Consider the following 19,547-nt stretch of genomic DNA (forward strand, 5'->3'; position numbering starts at 1 on the left):
TCTATATTTATATATCTACTCTGTTTTGTTTTTCATTTTGGTTGGTGTTTACATACATAGTGCTAAATAAAAATATTTGCACTTTTACTGCACTTTTATGTTTTTGCGCTGTTCTTATGTGTAAATATGGGTAATAAGTGTAATTATATGTCTCTTTATTATGGGAACGCAGTGTCCATTGTCTTTACATCCTATGCATTCTAATGCAGCTCTGCTCTTGCACCACGAGACACATTTATGAAAAGAAACAGCCCCAAATGACTATACATGGTAAACGACTTCCCTTAAAAAGTAGTTGATCATTGTACTGATGTACAATGTTGTTTTTACATGTAAGACTTTTCATTATCTCATGTAAGAAATGAATTTTAGCACGTAATAATTTCATTTTCGCTTGTGCAAATTTAACTTGAATATGCAATCATTATAGAATAATATTAATTTAACAATTTCAGCGCGTCAAAATTAAATTTGTAGCTAATTTATCACATGTTAAAGTCAAACTCATAGTAAGAATTGTTCCTCCCATTAAAATGAGGTGGGGAAAAACCATGAATTCTTACTAGGGTGAACTTGTATATATTGGAACATAATTACTATTGTTAAAAATGTAATTTTGTTGAATGTTACAATTAGATTTTTTTTTACATTTCCATTTTCAATTGTGCTAATATTTATAGCATTTAACTTGTTTATGCTAGGGGTGGGCAGTATGGCGATATTTTAATTGTAGTATTTTTATACATGGCAATACACGTTCTGTTTTGTGTATTTTAAATTATTCAATCTCATAATAACTAAATATTGAGATGCATATTATGTATACATGAAAATGGCTAACCAACCGCTGTCTGACTCATCACAGTCAATCGTTACATGTGCCTGTTAAAGAATTTTGCTTTACATTTACTGTGAACCTAAATCAGCTGTCATCTGTCTCTATCTCATCTATATGAGTACAATAGTCGGCCGAAATAATAAATGATAATAAATGGTTTAGGTTGTTTTGTACTCAGTTTACCCCATTTATACTTTTCTATCCCTAGGAATTTCTGCATATGCATAGTTAGGAGTACTTCTAAAAATGCTCACATTTTCATGCCCTAGAAAAAAACATATAAATCATGTCATATGCATAGAAAAGTGTGTATATGTGGTTTACACACAGTAGATAAATGAGACCCCAAGTTTTCCCCTTACAGATCGCTAAAGTAAATCTGTCAGTCTGTTTGTCTGTCTGCCTAATGAGCCATATTAATTTACTCTTAATGGAGGATTAGTATATTGGAAAATACAATATTAGCTTAAATGCTTTAGCTTAAAATATGTGGTAATATCATTTTTCTCTCTCCCTCCAATAGGGAGCGTACCGTATGTTCACGAACAGCTCGTGTCTGAAGCACATGATCCTGAAGATCAGGAGGGATGCGCGTAATTTTGAGCGCTATCAGCACAATCGCGACCTGGTCACCTTTCTCAACCGCTTTGCTGATTCACACATGGAGCTGCCCAGGGGCTGGGAGATCAAAGCTGACCCTCAGGGAAAGGTAGTCATCCACCTGTATCCAGGCACACACATAATTCACACTGACACACACCATGTCAGTGTCACTGACATGAAGAGTAGTAAACCACCCAAATGATATCTGGTGATGGTCTTGTGGTGGTTCTTTTCATTAGATGAATGGAGTAGAAGGGGCTGACGATAAATTGTGTAGCAACAGATGAGCTATAGTCAGTAATTGTAGCACATGGGGTGCTGGAGCCTATCCCAGCAGTCATTGGGTGGAGGGCAGGAAATACCTTGGACAGGTCACCAGTCCATCACAGGGCAGACACACAGACATATACATTCATACCTAGAGGCAATTTAGCATCTCCAGTTCACCTGACTGCATGTCTTTGGGCTGTGGGAGGAAACCTGAGCACCTGGAGAAAACCCACACAGACACAGGGAGAACATGTAAACTCCACACAGAAAGAACAGTTGTCGCCTGACTGGGGAATTGAACCCAGGCCCTACTTGCTGTGAGATGACAGTTATTTGCACTTGTAGTGATTATTATTTTTAAAATTGACCGTGCATCATGGTTATAATGGACTATTCCATGATGTTACATGATGGCAAAATTGCATGAAGACAGACTGGGATGAACAAGGCAGTTACGGAGAAGAGATTCTTTGGTGTGATTTTCAAGTCAGGCTTTATTGTCATTTCAGCTATATACAATAGACAGCGAAATGAAACAACATTCCTCCAGGATCATGGTGCAACACAGGAACACAAGTGCGAGACAATACAATAAACACAGTGCAGACAGTACAGTACAATAAATAAATACAAAAGACTTACAATAAATACAAAACAGAACACAGGCAGTACACGGTACTGAGAGTATGTGGAGTTGTGCAAAGGAGGTGGTAACATACTATGACCTATTAGCAGCTTAGCAGATAGCCTAGCATATATGAGCATAGCAGTCACTGAGGTAGCAACCAGAGCAGCAATATACAGTATTCAGTATTTGGTTGATATAGTAATTCTAGCAGCTAACAATGTTAAAGTGAAGTATAAAATGTGCAAAAATGCAGGTATTCAGATATACAGTCATGTCAAGTGAAGTGTTTCAGTGAAATGCTACTATTTTTACAGTGTTCAATAATTTGGAACTGCAAGAAGTGGGGAGTGAGTTAGTGCCATATTGTTATGTATATGTATGTGTGGGTCCGTGTGGGTGTTATGTATATGTGTGTGGGGGTCCGTGTGGATGTTATGTATATGTGTGTGTGGGTCCATGGGAGTTGAGGAATCTGTTGGCTTGTGGAAAGAAACTGTTGCATCTTGCTGTAAAAGGCCCGAATGCTGCGATACCTTCTTCCAGATGGCAGAAGAGAGAACAGTTCGTGTGAGGGGTGTGTGGGATCAGTCATATTTTCTGGATGTTCAGAGGGAAAATTAAAGTTAACCAAGAGCAGTTGAGAAAGGCAAAAACAGGGAGAACAGGGTGCTGCACAGGCTTAGCAGACCATACATAATGTTAGAGTTAATGTTAGTATAGATAGCTCCAGTGTTGGGGAGTTACACAAAAAATCTATTACAATTTACTAATTACTTCTCACAAAGTGCAGTGAGATTACATTACTTATGACTTCTTGGAAAAAGTAATCTCATTACTCATTACTTTACTTCTACATTAGTTAATACCAACTTAATCTGCCATTAAATGTAATTATTTTAAATAAAACATTTAAAACAAGTTCAAAATACAAATAACAAAATCTTTTAAGTAGGTCTGGATAATACGACAATATATAACGTTATTCTGATAAATTTTGTCACGATAATACAAAATGCTTTTCTGAACATATTAAGGATATCGTACAGACCAACTGCCTTGTTTCATTATAAAAAGAGCAAAATTTGTCCCATTTAACTGGATTTAGTGCAACACAGGATCCCAGATGTTGAATCAAAATCATTGTGTTCACAGTTTTTATTTTGTATTTTAAATGTAGCACTACTGATTCTATTAGTTCCAACTGAACGAGTGAAAAATTTTGAAGCATTACAATATAATATTTTGGCCATATCACCTACTGCTACTTTTAGTATTCTTACAACATTCTCAAAATGAGAAATATTAGATATATCCACTATTTAAGATGACTCAGTTGCCAAGATATAATTGTTTGCGGTGCATGTACGTCCAGGGGCCCTATTACTGCCTTTTGCCTAGAATCACTAAATCCACCCCTGACTGAGGAGTAGAAGTAGCCAACAGAATTTCCAGAGCTGCCCTTTCCTTTCTGTAAGCCTTATAACCTCTCTTTCTCTCTCTGCAGTCATTCTTTGTGGATCATAACAGTCGTGCCACCACCTTCATTGACCCCCGAATCCCTCTACAGAATGGCAGGCTGCCTAACCACCTCACACACCGACAGCACCTGCAGAGACTGCGCAGCTACAGCGCAGGAGAGGTCAGCATGGATGTGAGACAGAATGTGTGCACGGTTTTATTCCCTGTGTTCACTCAGATGGGTACCCAGCTTACAAATGTATATTCTAAAAATGTTCCCCTAACGTTCTGTTTTGGTTGTGGGAATGCTGATTTGAAATGTTCCCTGAATGTTCCAAATGTCCAGTTTCCTTAAGCGTTCCAGATTATTATTCTTACGTTAAAACAAAGTTCCTCAGAACTTTAACCTCATTTGCAATCACAGCATAACATTGCAGGATGCTAACCTGGAATGAACACTGAACGTTCAAAATATCCTGTTTTTTTAATGTTCCCAAAAAATGTTTCTCAGAATGATACCTCAGACTTTTAACTGAAGGAAAATGCTCTGGGATCATAAGAAAAAAGGTCATTTTTAACACTTAAACATTCCAAGTCATTTCTACAGCCAAAATGGAATGTTAGGGGAATATTTTTGGAATGGAAATTTGTTTAGCTGTGATAAATACACTCTTTCTCAAGCCCATTTAATATTATTAGAACTTTCTATTAATGTTACCTTGAGAACATTTGATACTAACATTCAGAGAGGCTTTACATAATATAGCCAAAGCTCAGTCCAATCAGGAAAACAGCTTATGAAAATGTATTTATGTGTACCTACTTAAGCTGATCCATGAAGCTGATCCAGACCTATTTACAATGCAATATATTGTTGATATATTACAAAATATCTTACAAAATGTATTACAGTGTATGTATATACACACAGACACACACACACACACACACACACTCTAAGCTGCTTATCCTTCTGGGGTGCGGGGGATGCTGAAGCATATACCAGCAGTCAGGGTTGTATATATGTGCAATATGTTATAATTTCAATATATTGCTTATCCAGTGGTTGTTCATATATGTCATGTACCTTAAGTGATGATAATTTCATGCCAGTTCATATTCTTATATTCAATGAATGACCAGTTTTGTTGGTGTGCCTGCAGGCGTCAGAGGTGTCCCGCACTCGTGGAGTATCTCTGTTAGCACGGCCTGGTAACAGCTTAGTAGCAGCCATCAGAAACCAAAGCCAACAGGAGCCAGTGCCATTAGGTATGAGCACCACTAGAGGGGATTGTTGCTTTAACTATGACATTTTTTTTTTCATTGTGTAACTTTTTCATTAGGGCATGTAGAGTGGCTTTTTAACCTTTTGTCTACAGTGACAAGATAGTAAATATATAACAGTATAATTGATATGTATATATAATTGATATGACTGAACTTCTGTTCAGTCATTAGAGCAAAAAATGATCCCGTTCACAGTTTTTAATGGTATTTTTATGTAGCACCACTGATTCTATTAGTTCCAACTGAACAAATGCCTGAAAAAACAAATCATAACATATTGTGTATCATGATACACTTTGAACTAATAGACACTGATAGCACTACTTACACTGATTTTTTAGCATATTCATGAAGCGTTAAGTAAACTTGTCACGTCTGGTAATGATTGTGGTCATATGTGTTATGTTTGCTAAACCAGTTTGTCTCTACAACAGCGTACAACGATAAGATTGTGGTGTTTCTACGGCAGCCCAACATCTTTGAGGTGCTTCAAGAGAGACAACCCAGCCTGGCCAGGAACCACTCGCTCAAGTACTGACCTCCGCATGATCTTACTGTACTGTTCCAATGTATTACCATGTATGTGTGGCAGTTCTTAAAGTGTGTGTGTTCTCAGGGAAAAGGTTCACCATATCCGCACAGAGGGCACACCCAGGCTGGAGAAACTGTCCTGCGATGCTGATCTGGTCATGCTGTTAAGGTAAGACATCTTCTAGCGTACCCACTCTATGATGTCCTTATTATTATATTCCCATAGTGATTACGGGCAGTCGTGTACGAAAGTTTCGGCACTCCTGGTCAAATGACATGTTTAATCAGTTTTCTAAGTGAAACTAAATTAGTGTATCCACCACAGGCAACACACTTTTGCAAATTCTAATACAAAATTGCTGTTTATTTGCTGAATTTAATACATTGGGAAAAAATTAAATGTGCTCTGCAGAAGTAGGCAGGTACAAAATACCTTAATTTGAAAAGAGCTAAGAGATATTTAAAAGAAACCAAAAATTACAAAGAAGAGTTCATTTGAACTTAAAAAGTGTGACAGTTTGCCCTCCATCCCCCCACATTACTCCACACAATGCTACTCAATGTGGGTATCTACTAGCTGATGTGACAGAATTTGCAGTTAGTGTTCTCCTCCAAGCGTATTGAGCTGTCTGACATTGCATTAGTGGCAGTTTCAAAAGATGCAGTGGAGCTCCGTGTCTCGGAGGAAGCACATGCTAACCTTCTCCCTCTCAGCTTGGTAGCATCATGTAATTGGGGGATTGTTCTTTGCTAGGCAACATTTGTGATTGTTCTTTGCTAGGCTATCTAGAGTTCTACTTGAGTGATTATTTCATTAAACAAACACAACTTTAACTTGAGTTTTTGAGCTACTTTACCTGCAAATATTACCTGTGTATTTGTTATGATCAGTAATAGATTGAAAGGTGCTTAACACGTTTGTGTCTGTTTTCTGCAGTTTGTTTGAGGAGGAGATCATGTCTTACGTTCCTCTCTCTGCATTTCACTCCGGCTTCGGCTTCTCCCCACGCTGCTCCCCCGGCTCCTCTCCACAGAACTCTCCAGGTGGGTCCCATGCTGGAGTCTTGGACATGTACTAATGTAGCAATCCAACATTTGTGTTTGTTGCTATTTGTTGGTGAGTGTTGGACCGATCAGTGCTCTGGATTTAACTAAAGCTTTCTCATTGTTGCATTTGAAGTCACTGACTCATATTTCCATTCTGAGCTTCTAATGAATAATCTGCTCTGTGCTGTGCTGTGCTGTGCATCGGGCCTGGCTAAGGCATCGTTGAGAGAGCTCCACTGGTTCCAGTGTGCTGTCTCTCTGGTGACAGCTCTCCAGGTCAGACGCTCTTTCACTCTCGCGTACCCCAGCGAACCTTCAGACGCTCTCCACCTGTTCCCACCCAGCTGCCCTGTTCTACCCGCTCTGATCTGTTCTGATCCAACTGCACTTTTCCATTGACCTCCTCTGACCTGTTGGAACACAAGAACTCTCCCTCTCCACCAGTGGGATTCATTGTGTGGTTGTTATTGGACTCCTCTCCAGCAACAACTCCAACGCTGTTTTCTCCTTGCTATCCAAATGAAAAATGAGATGGCAATACGGGCAGAAATGTTCTGTCTTAGAACTGGTTTTGGATCCTAAAGAGTGTCTTTAACCCTTAGAAGTTGCTGCAAAAAAGCTGTACACAACAGTAAATTTCATCAAAATCATAAATGATCTTTTCTTCAACTTACAGACATGACATTAAAGGGACACTTTGGCCAAAATGAAAAATGTAACCATCACTACAACTCAATCTGCTGTAAACATGGCTACTCTGATCCTACAGTCGTGCTGCGGTATACTCTAGAGTGAGATTTTAAGGTTTAATGACTAAGAACACCCATCCTGATGATGTGTCTTGAAGGTTCTGCAAAGCTACAAGTGCTTTAGGGTGGGTTTTTGTGGACAGGCTGCTTTGATTAGCCTGACAGCTAACATTAGTGATAGGATGCTGAATATCTTATTGCAGCCATATAATCAATAATCAAAATCATCATTACAATGCAGAGAATTAATAACTCCAATGACAAAAATGAGGACAACAAGCTAACAGCTAAAGGTACCAAGGTATCCACCTAGCAGTCTAGAAATCTTACCCTTTTTTGTGTATTTCTCTGGCTGAAAGGGTAAAAAAGTATCCATCCACTGTCTCTAGTATCCATTTTGTGCTGAATAAAGACAGAATTACTGTTTTCTTTATGACTTTGTTGGATGACCAAGGTAAAAGTTGCACTAGTGCTAGCCTGGTTGTATTTGCAATCCTCAATTCTGTACAAGTTGGGACAGTATGTCAATTGCAAATCAAAATAGGAAGCAGTGATTTGTAAATCCACTTTGCCAAAAATGTATGCACGAATAATCCAACACTTTTACAACAACATTCCTCAGCAAACAACTGCAAGGATTGTAGGAAACATTGTGATATCATCAAAAGATTCAGGGAATCCAGAGAAATCTCTTTAAGTAAAGGGCAAGGCCAAAAACCCATGAATGCCTATTACATTCAATCCCTCACTTGCCACTGCATTAAAAAAGACATACTTCTGTGATGAATATCACCACATGGGTTTGAGAATTCTTTGACAAAAAGTTGTCAATAAACATTGTCCCTCGCTGCATCCACAAACATAGTTTAAAGCTGGAAGCCATATGTCAACAAGCCACAAGTCCACAAACGCCACTGAGTTCTCTGGGCTCGAGCTTGTCTGAATTGAACTGATGTACAGTGGATATCGATTGTGGTCTAAGAGTCAACCGTTTAAGATTGTTAATGGAAATAATGGACGTTGTGATCTCCAGGCCAACGACAAAAAGGACCAGCATAAAGTTCAAAAGCCAGGATTTGTCATGGTCTGTGGGTTCATTAGTGCCCATAGCATGGATAACTTATAAAGGCACCATTAACTGAAATATATATATATATATATATATATTTCAGTTCATTTAGATATTCCTTCCACATATGCTTCCTTCTAGACAACGTCTTTTTCAGACGTTCATGCGTATTTCAACATGACAGTAGCAAGCCAAGCAAGCCATATTCTGCACGTTACAACAGCATGGCTGCGTAATCAGAGAGTGCAGGTGCTTGACTGTCCTGCCTCCAGTCTAGACCTGTCTCCCATTAAAAACACATAGCACATTATGAAGTGCAAAATACGAATGGTAAAAATTCTGCTTTCAAAACTGGATCAATTGGTGTCTTCTGTCCCCAAATGATTAATAAGTATTGATAAAAGGAAAGGTGTTGTAACACAGTGGTAGACATGCTCCTGTCCCACTTTTTTGGAATGTGCAGGCATCACATTTGGAAAGAGCGTAAAAAAAACAATACAGCTGATAAGATCAAACTTCAAATAGCATGTATCTTTTCAGATTAATGCAGGTCAAACAGAATATACTAATCACTGCTTTCTGTTTTTATTAGCATTTGTCATACCCACATAATTTCACATTTCACATAATGTGTGCTGGGTATGGTGGTGAGACAACAGTGATGAATAAAAAACATGATTCGATATAAAATCATAAGTTGTATCAAAATGAGGCTGAGGGACACACTGCTGGGCTTCAGAACACTATATAACACAACAAATAATATTAAACTCTAGTTTTAGGCCAGAATGCCCCTTTAATTGAAAGTTTAGACTGTGTCCTTTCAGCAGAATTGTCTGCTTATTTGAATCAGTGAGTGAGAAACAGTTAGTACTGCAGCATTATTTTGCAACATCCCTGATAATAACTAACTTCTAAGGGTTAAACCTTTAACATTTTACTGTGTGGCCACTGATCATTCTGAATGTTTATGGATCATTTGGCTCCTTGATCAGACCTACTTTTGGACAGAAAGGTAGTTTTTTTATTGTATATAGTGCTGATGTGTTTCTGTTTTTGATTGGCGGTTTAGGGACCCAGCGAGCTCGAGCTCCAGCCCCCTACCGCAGAGACTTCGAAGCCAAACTTCGCAACTTCTACAGAAAATTGGAAGCCAAGGGCTATGGACAAGGCCCTGGTAAAATCAAGTGAGTGATCTGAATATGTTGTGTAATGGTTAATTAAATACACTTTAAACTGTTGTTATGGAAGGCCCATTGTTTGACCAATTAACTGACAGCACCTTTGGTCTGTGCACCAGGCTGATAGTGAGGAGAGATCACCTGCTGGAAGGCACATTTAACCAGGTCATGGCCTATTCACGCAAAGAGCTCCAAAGGAACAAACTCTACATCACGTTTGTCGGGGAGGAAGGGTATGGCCTACCACTTTCTTTAAATTCCCTTGACTTGAAATGTACATAGAATGTTGACTCTTAATAATAAAGGTTCTTTGGATGCCACAGGACCACTCTTTTATGGATAGCTCTTCAAAGAATCATGTTTCTAAATGAGATATGTGAACGTGGAGAGCCGTTTAAAGTATGTAGTGCCTCCACATAATCTAATATGTAATGTAAATGTATACAAATAAAAGTTTTTTTCCTAGAACGCTCTGTTCAGGCCAAGAACCACTGAGCAATGTTTATTTTTGCAAGTGTAAATTCAGTAATGAAGGCGTCTGTGAGCTTGGATCAAACCAATGATGTGTTATCAAGATTCTCTTTTCTGTCTTGTCCAGCCTGGATTACAGCGGACCGTCTCGGGAGTTCTTCTTCCTGCTCTCTCAGGAGCTCTTTAACCCATATTATGGCTTGTTTGAGTATTCTGCTAATGACACCTACACAGTCCAGATCAGCCCCATGTCTGCCTTTGTGGAGAACCATCTGGAATGGTGAGATTCTCTGCATGTCCATTGGAAAGAATTCACGTTTGGTGTAGCCTTCCGAAATGAAGACATGTTCAACCTACACATTGATGTTTGTGTGTTCAGGTTCCGTTTCAGTGGCCGCATACTAGGCCTGGCGTTGATTCATCAGTACCTGTTGGATGCCTTCTTCACCAGGCCCTTTTATAAGGCTCTCCTCAGACTGTGAGTGCATGTTTGCAATGATTCCTTTTAGGGATGTCTCCAATCATATCTGAGAGGCTTAATGAGTAGTGGCTGATACTGAACCGATGTTTGTACTTTCATAGACAGCACACAAAAAAAAAAAAAAACGTGGATCGAAACTGGATCATGCTTAACATAGCTGATGCTCGATTCATTAAAATATGCCTATATTGGCCCATTCCTCTGTATTGGATCAGTAAGCCAGTCTGGTATGCCAAGTCTCTTGAAAATATTGTTGAGAGCATAATTAGTGCAGCAGAATGTTTTTACAACCTTTTTACTACACCCTATGTATCTATTTGTATATGCATATCACTGCTATCAGAACAAAACCTTGTATCTCCGTTTTTCAGTTTTTTACATAATTTGAAAATGCCTGTTGTCTTTTATATTGTTTGTGAATTTCATGATGAATGGACCAAAAGAAATGGCCCAAATGACATGGAAAAAAATCTGGTTCCATTGACTAACAGTAAAAATAAAGTATGTTTTTTCCTTCTCCTGTAAAGTTAGTATGTTGGTGATACAAGGTTTTGATCCGACAGCAGCGATATATATATATATATATATATATATATATAAACTTGTATACACAGAATGTTTATTGTACTACCATTCATACTTTTACGCTGTTACACTTAAGTATTATACGTATCAGACCATAGTTATTAGTTCCTCAGTTTGTATATAACAAAAACTTAGCTGCACATACTCATCACTCATAGTATAGTTTATATTTACTGTACCTACAAACTGTTCAAAAGTGTGAGATGACATATAAACAATTTTGTCATGTTATGTACAACTTATTTTATACTCAGCCTAAGCATTGTTGATTTAAATATTACAAAGATTATTATCATTCTCAAAGCTATACAGCTTTTTAAGTCATTATAGAACCATCTATAGCTCAGTTCATCATTCTGGACACATCTAAAATGTCTTAATTTTTATTTACAGCCTCTGAATATCTTACTTATTGTTTCAGACCTGGAAAGTTGCACAGGATGAGCATATTAGAATCATTTTATACACTTGTCTGCAACCAGATTGGTTTTATATCTTTGAAAACATTGATTCTAAATGTTTCACTTTTGCACTATGCCTCTATTTGCATATATGGTAGATGCTAAAATATATCTATCTATTAGTTCAAATCTCTTCTCTCTGCATCGTTAATTTTCATTAGTCTTTCCTCCAATTAACATTTGTATAGTGTATTTATTCTGAAAAGGTTTTGTGCTTATTTACTTGTTCTGTTCAGAGCAACTGACCTCAGTGATCTGGAGTATTTGGATGAGGAGTTTCACCAGAGCTTACAGTGGATGAAAGACAACGACATCACAGACGTTCTGGATCTCACCTTCACCGTCAACGAGGAGGTCTTTGGCCAGGTGCTTTTCTTAAAGCCATGATTTGGTGAAATAAAATGTTCACTGTCTTCCCAAATATAATTGATAAGCCAAGACATGTTTGTGTGTGAAAACTGTGAAACCATTTGTTTCAATGTAGTGTTCTTAATGTATTTATGGGGCACAGGTTTTGGCTCACAAAAAGGCATTGTGTGTTGTCAGGTAACAGAGAGAGAGTTGAAATCAGGAGGGGCCAATTTGCAGGTAACAGAGAAGAATAAGAAAGAGTATATAGAGCGGATGGTGAAGTGGAGGGTGGAGCGAGGAGTGGTCCAGCAGACGCAGGCTCTGGTTCGAGGCTTTTATGAGGTAATCTGTCACCCCCTGTCTTTCTTCTCTGATATTGGGCATCCCTCTGCGTAATAGCATTATTTTGCCAGGTGTTATTTTTTAACAAGAAATTTGATTAAACCTAAAAAACTTGGAAATACCAAGAAGAGATTTGCTTCATTTGGAAACATTTTCTGAGAATTCTTTCCAACTTTTGCATGAAATCTAGTGAACCCAGAGGCAAAACAAAAAACAAACAAACAAAAAATCATGTATGGTACATAAGACCACACAAATGTCATAAGTAGACTGCAACAAAAGAAATTAAATACAGGAAAATGTGAGATATTCTCACTTTAAGAGTATCTGCATCACCCAACAAAATGTAGACCTTGTAACCTTGTATATGTATCTGCATATGCAGGTGGTGGATTCTCGACTGGTGTCTGTGTTTGATGCCAGAGAGTTGGAGCTGGTCATTGCTGGAACAGCTGAGATTGACCTGAATGACTGGAGAACCAACACAGAATACAGAGGAGGTGAGGCCCCTCACACTGCACCGTGTAAACATCGCTAACACCAATTATCAAAAAAAAAGTCACTTCTTAAATTAATAGCTTTTGCTGAAATGAATTAAAATGCTAAAATGACTATCAGTAAAATAAAATGCCATAGATTAGCCCCGATGTCAGTTACACCAATTAATGTTACTTGGTGGCTACTAGCATTTGTTATTATCAAGTATATCATTTTAGTAAACAGAGTAATCAGTCAAAATCATTTTCTCCAGTTTAAAAAAAGTAACTGATTAAAATTCACCTTCCTGTTGAATCAGCAGTGATTAGTTGGTAATTTGCATGATGACTTTGCATATTTAACATTCTCCTTCTGCTATCCTTACAGAGCAGACACATCCATTTATATGCACATTGAAGTATTTTAAAGGCTTTTACCTCTCATAACTGTTAAACTTTAGTCAGACTCTTAACTCCTCACTGGTCTCACTCAGGCTACCATGATGGGCATATTGTGATCCGGTGGTTCTGGGGGGCAGTTGAGCGTTTTAATAACGAGCAGAGGCTGCGGCTGCTGCAGTTTGTGACTGGAACTTCCAGCGTGCCGTACGAGGGCTTCACGGCGCTGCGAGGGAGCAACGGCCTGCGCCGCTTCTGCATCGAGAAGTGGGGCAAGATCACTTCTCTGCCCAGGTGCTCAAACTCATTTCAGTGAGCTGTTTCACATCCACATCCAGTATTCTGCCTTCACCCTCCTGCTGTGTTTTGTACTAAATAGCTGAAATGAGTTGGCCTCAATACTTTCTGTTAGACTTCAGACACTGAAAACAGTCTGTCTGTCCTTGGATGCTCTGACAGAGATGAATGCTGAGACCTACATCTGTTTAAGATACTTGTAAAAATGACTCATGTAGCATTAAGTAGCATTACTCATGTAGCATTTAAACAGAGACTGTTGGATTTGAATATTTGAATATAAATCCTAGTATTTTTGCTCAGATATATTAGTGAGTAAAGGAATCTATTTTTTTACTCAGTTGCATTTTTGCCAGTCATAGCAATTAGTTACTGGTTCCTTTCTTGTATTTAATTTCTTTTTGAATATCCCAAAATAAGAAAAATAGACCCTAGCAATCTTCAGTTCCTGTGCTGTTAGATGCTGGATTTACTAAGAAGTTCCACTGCAGGTGCGGGTTGCAGCAGGTGCACATAAATTCAAACGTAGGCTAGTTGCAACATAAGTGTTTACTAAGTTCAGGTTCATTCATTGTAAATAGAATACACTGTAAATCTAAACAAGTTGCACCACACAAACTAATTTTAATGTTGAGCTTAGTAGTTAAATATTTACGCCTTCCTGTAAGCAGGTGTATGTTTTGGGAAAACCAGCCGAAGACACATAGAAAGCACAAAAAAAACCAAAAATATGACGTTTTTTTGGTTAACTAAAATAAAAATTGTAAACACTATATGCTGTGATTTTACTTACAGCTCTAAACATCACCCTGGATTTAAATCAGCATTAAGCACCCACAGCTCCAGCTCAGTGAGACTCAGCAGCTCCTGAAACATCTAAACTGAGGCTGCTGTTGTGTCGGTCAGCCAGAAACCATAATTTTTAAAATGCTGCATATTTGGTTGTCGCAAGGAAATATTAAAGAGTAAACACACACAAGCTATAGATTATATATTTTATTCAGTTTAACTCATTCTCTTCTATACTGGATATGTTTTCCATGGAAAAGTCAGGGCATGCTTTCCATGGCAGCGGCATTATAGAACATGTTCTGAATATGTTGTCATCATGTTTAAGTGACATACGATTTAGTTAGTTGTTACTAGTTTAGAGAACACTTAAGAATTTGTGGTGCAACCAAGTTTAGTAAAAAGGTAGTTTGAAACTAACTAGTGATAATAAAGGACTTAGTTAAGACTTTACGCACAAAGTGTTAAAGTGTTAAACAAAACCCAGCCCAGTTCTATAAATTACTAAGAACCTAACTAGTTTTTTTTCCTGATCACTTTGTACCTTCTGCTCAAGTTGTTTTTGGGAAGGTACTTTTACTTGTGCCTTTATTTTACTCTACCCACCTCTGATAATAACTGACAGTTTAGACTTAAATTTTATGATCTAAGATTTTATAAGATTAAAGACATTTTAGGGTTTTATCTGTTTTATTAAGTATTTCAGTGATTTTGAGTTATACAGCTTTTTCAGTCATATTAGAATGATCTGCCACCCTGTTCATCATTCTGCATACATCTAACATGTGTCTATAGTCTCCTGTTCATTATTTGAGAGCTATAAAAATTGCACAGGACTAGCATACTGAATTAATTTTATACATTAATCTGAAACCATTGGTTTTGAACAGTAATGTTAAAGACAATAGCAAAAAATATTGCCTTGAATAGTAATAATGTTTCATTCCTGTAGCTCCTTTTTTAACATGATTATTGAAACTGACCATTGCAATCACATAACAATCACAAGCCTTAAAAAATGGTTTGATATATTTTCTTAAGCATCATATTCAGAATAATGTTATGAAAAAGGAGTCTAGAGCAGGGGTGCAGAAACTTTGTCTTGGGGGGCCAATATACAATAAACAAAGAAGATTTCAGATCAAGGTTTTTTAAATGTGTCTTATAACATCGCACCATATTGTTACAATAAGACTAGTTTTAAAGGGGAGACAACAATTCACTAAGTTATATATATTGTATAAAAGTGTTTGTTCTCTCACTGGCTGTGTGGTTATATAACTTTCTTATGGGCCAAATCAAACATTGCCACGGGACAACATTGGCCTGCGGACCACACTTTGGCGTGGCCTGTAGATATTTATTTATTTATGGTGATATTTATGCTCTAGAGATATTCAGAGCTTGAAGTTCATTTTGTAATCAATCGTAGTGGATGAAAAGTAATTTATACTTAACATGGCCAATAATAATCATCACAATTTTATGGCCAGTTTGAGTTTGTTTAGTTAGATACAATATTAAAAACAGCAGGTAACACAGTTTTTTAAAGAGTTCCTTTGTTTGATTTCTTTCAGGGCTCACACTTGCTTTAACCGCCTTGATCTTCCTCCTTACCCGTCCTACACTATGCTGTATGAGAAGCTTCTGATAGCCGTGGAGGAGACCAGCACTTTCGGCCTTGAGTGAGGACCTTGCATATCCTGCATCTCTCTCAATCACTCTCTCTCTCTCGTCGTGTACACTGTGTATCGTGTACATGATAAAGAGTTATTCCGGGGAAGTTAGTATGTATATTATGCGCCTCGAAGGACACCGTTGCATGCATCACTCACCTGTGCACATGGCGTACGGCGTGTGGGGAAGGATGTGCACCATGCAAGCTGTGTATGCAATATGAATCGAAAGCCTTCAGCCTCCTCTAACTCTCAGGGCCTTGACCTCTGCTGCAGCACAGCGTCTCCAACAAGGCTGGAGCATTCACTCTGGATGCATGCTCGGCAGTTCACAGCAGCGACCGATCGCTCTCACTGCAGTTTTACTGCAACACGTTTTATTTGCAGCTTCAGTGTCTCAGTGATTGACACTGTCACTGGAATTACGTGAACGGTTCCTTCCAAAATGGTCACAGAACATATTTTGCCTCATGAAGTGAGCGTCCTTGTTACAGTAGATGTGCACTAGCGCTGAAGCTGGCGTCGTTACACGTGTAATGAATGAAGAAATCAGCAACAACACAAGAAATCGCACCACAGTGACACCTCCCTTTGCAGGAACCCAATGAAGTGGGCTAGGAGCTCAGTGCTGCACTGCATATTCATGCCACGTTAACGTCTTTGCACTGTAGAGGCAAGCTGACAGTTTGTTATTTGTTCTGAACAGCTTTATTTGTGTGTCATACTGATCATTACTTCCACCAATTTTTCACCATGTTAACAAAGTCGTTCAGGGTGGTTTGACCTGAAATGCTCCGTTATAGAGAAACTTACCAACTCAGATTTGTTTACTATGGTGGTGATAGGAACCAGGGGTCATGATATCTTTAACAGCCATTTTATTTACTACCCAAAACCACCAGGGGGCCTAAATGTGTCTTCTGAGTTTTTATGTGTAATGTAATCTTTGGGGACTATTTTGCTTACAACACCCTGCATGTATCTCTCCACCATGGGTGAAGGATATATACAAATATGTTTTAGGCCAAAAAATTATCATAAAACAATGCCACAGACCTCAGGCTGAGTATTTGCAATGATTTCATGTAATAACTTTCTGTGAGGGAGCTTTTAGAGGCACTAAACTCTTCGTCTGGTTCCTATCACCACCACTGTGAACAATTCTGACTAGGCAAGTTTCTCTAGAATAGAGCATTTTACACCAAACCACTCTGAATGACTCATCTTAGCTGTTTAATTATGCAGAAATTTAGAAAAACTGGAATTCCCCATTAAGCATGCAAACACGAGAGCATGTTTTATCTTGAATAACATCACAGCTGTGATTTGGTTGCAGTACATCATCACATCCGTTAACAGTAACACATGAGCTTTAGTGTTTTTTTGCTTTTATACAACAACAAGAAACATTGTTTTAAATATTTGCTAATATTGTCAATTTTGTTCTAGCAGCTTAGCAGTGGTCAGTGGAATGATGTGGGTATGGTAAAAATAAATAAATGAACATGCTGTTATCAGATATAACAACACAGGTGAATGATTTTCAGCCAGTCAGATTGCAGTCAGAACAAACTGTTTAACTGTATAGACTGTCGAAATCACGCAGGTGATGCATGATGAGCCAACATAGACAAAGACCTGTAAAGTGGCCTGACTTCAAATCATTTTGAGAACTTTTATTTTTTTAAAGTGGCTTTCTTTTGTCAAAGAGCACAATCCCTTTATTTGTACTGGTTCACTCGTTAACTCACTATTCACTATATAGTGTGTGCTATATAGTGAACTGACTGGGGAAAGAGCATGAAACAACCAAAAGATGTATCGCTAAGAAATTGAACAACACTACAAAATGACATTGAGTGTGTTTACATGCATAATAATAATCTGATAACTGCAGAAAATCAGATTTTGTCAATAATCCAATCAACACGTTCACATGCACTTGAGTAATCAGATAATGGGGAGACTCCAGGTGTACATGAATGAGAGAATAATTGGATTTCTGCTTTGCAACCGGCCAATGTGACGTAAACGTAATGTGAAAGTCAAACTTCATGCCTCGTTTTAAAAAAAAAACATTGTGCCAATTCACCTGAAAATATGAACATGCATCATCTAGAAGATGAAGAATATTTAAATCTTTCATTTCGTCAAGCATGTAGTTGGTTTTAGCGTCGCTCCAAAAGTGTTGTGCTGCGTCTCGCAGCAGTGCTGCTTACTTATTTACAGTACAGCAGTTTCGCACATGTGCAGACTGAGAAATCTGAAAGAAATCAGAGTAAGAGTTCACATGCGCTGAGAAATCTGATTACTGAGCTTAAATCCAGCTCTCTTCATCAGATTTCTTAATCAGATTTCTAGGCCTTACTCCGTTTTCAGAAATCGGATTATGCTGTTTACATGACCATTTGAATCAGTAACTGCAGAAATCTGATTACGATTAGATTATTAAGCGCATGTAAATGTACTCATTGTTTCTGTAATAGGGAGCGATTCTGAATGCTATGAGTTTTATTTTTATTTATTTTTTAATTTCTTTGCACCCTGCAAAAGGGAGGGGGGGCTTTTTTGTCCAAAAGATCAAACAGATTAGGCTACATACAATGTATTTTATGTAATATAATAGGTGCGTAGGCCTATTAAAGAAATGGTTTAGTCAGTGATGCTAATTTTGCTAATAATAAATGAAAGCAAACAGTCGGATTAGCATTAAAATTACATTATGCTAAATGTTAGCAACATTAGCATGTATGGTTGAAGCATTCCTTTAACGTTTGGGTACCACTGTGGGCAAACGTCATGTAACATTTGTTTAGAGACTGTGAATATTTACATTTTTTATTTATAGTAATTTGAGTGGTAAAGCTTAAGGGTTGATGAAGTGGTTCTGGCTTGGTTATGTGATGGTCTAAAGTCCTGTGAGTGGATTTTCACCTCTTCATTCTGAAGATCACCTCGCCTCATCTCTCATAGCACAAACAGTGATAAGACTGCGTACTGTACATTCACTTACAGTACTCCATGTGTAAGTTGAGAGAAGACATGATGCTGACTTCTAATGTGATTTGAAAATATATGCTATCCTTTGAATTGTACATATTTGGGAGTTCATACATTTGGACTATATTAAAAAGCAGTATATTACCTGGAAATATTGCAGCACTGATAAAAGTATATAAATTTCATCCCTATTACAGTCAATATTGGGTATAGCAGATATTAGATATATAAGTGCATTTGTATTTAATATTTCAATCTAGATGTTATATAATTGGATGTACTGTATATTGAATGTGTATATAATTGTCTATACAGTATGTGTAACTTCAAGATCTCATTTTTGAAATGCAATGTATGTAGTAGGAATTAAGATATTTCTTTTTTTTTTAATCTCTTCCTATTCTTATCTACTTTTTTCTTCAAATATGGTTGTATAACTGCATCATGCTATGCACATTTTAGTCGAACTAATAAGCAATGCAATTTTGCGTCAGTTGTCGAGGCCTTCTGTTTGATTTTCCAAAGTTTCTGATTTATAGCTCTCCGAGAAGAATGTGG

General features: G+C 37.8%; 1 protein-coding gene across 1 annotated transcript in view; it reads left to right on the forward strand.

Moving 5' to 3' along the window:
• Window positions 1–16,047, forward strand: part of hecw1b (HECT, C2 and WW domain containing E3 ubiquitin protein ligase 1b) — a gene marked incomplete at its 5' end in the record, with an annotated part of 59,901 nt that extends 43,854 nt beyond the window's left edge. The window contains 15 exons of the mRNA XM_036556897.1: window positions 1,362–1,547; window positions 3,844–3,978; window positions 4,961–5,066; window positions 5,519–5,615; window positions 5,701–5,784; window positions 6,553–6,659; window positions 9,553–9,667; window positions 9,781–9,894; window positions 10,260–10,412; window positions 10,512–10,610; window positions 11,896–12,025; window positions 12,206–12,352; window positions 12,738–12,852; window positions 13,323–13,521; window positions 15,891–16,047. Coding sequence (XP_036412790.1) covers window positions 1,362–1,547; window positions 3,844–3,978; window positions 4,961–5,066; window positions 5,519–5,615; window positions 5,701–5,784; window positions 6,553–6,659; window positions 9,553–9,667; window positions 9,781–9,894; window positions 10,260–10,412; window positions 10,512–10,610; window positions 11,896–12,025; window positions 12,206–12,352; window positions 12,738–12,852; window positions 13,323–13,521; window positions 15,891–16,002 — 1,899 coding nt within the window. The remainder of the gene's footprint in view (window positions 1–1,361; window positions 1,548–3,843; window positions 3,979–4,960; window positions 5,067–5,518; window positions 5,616–5,700; window positions 5,785–6,552; window positions 6,660–9,552; window positions 9,668–9,780; window positions 9,895–10,259; window positions 10,413–10,511; window positions 10,611–11,895; window positions 12,026–12,205; window positions 12,353–12,737; window positions 12,853–13,322; window positions 13,522–15,890) is intronic.
• Window positions 16,048–19,547: the final 3,500 nt, after the last annotated feature.

Source organism: Colossoma macropomum, unplaced genomic scaffold, assembly GCF_904425465.1.
Source record: "Colossoma macropomum unplaced genomic scaffold, Colossoma_macropomum, whole genome shotgun sequence".
Taxonomy (NCBI): Eukaryota; Metazoa; Chordata; class Actinopteri; order Characiformes; family Serrasalmidae; genus Colossoma; species Colossoma macropomum.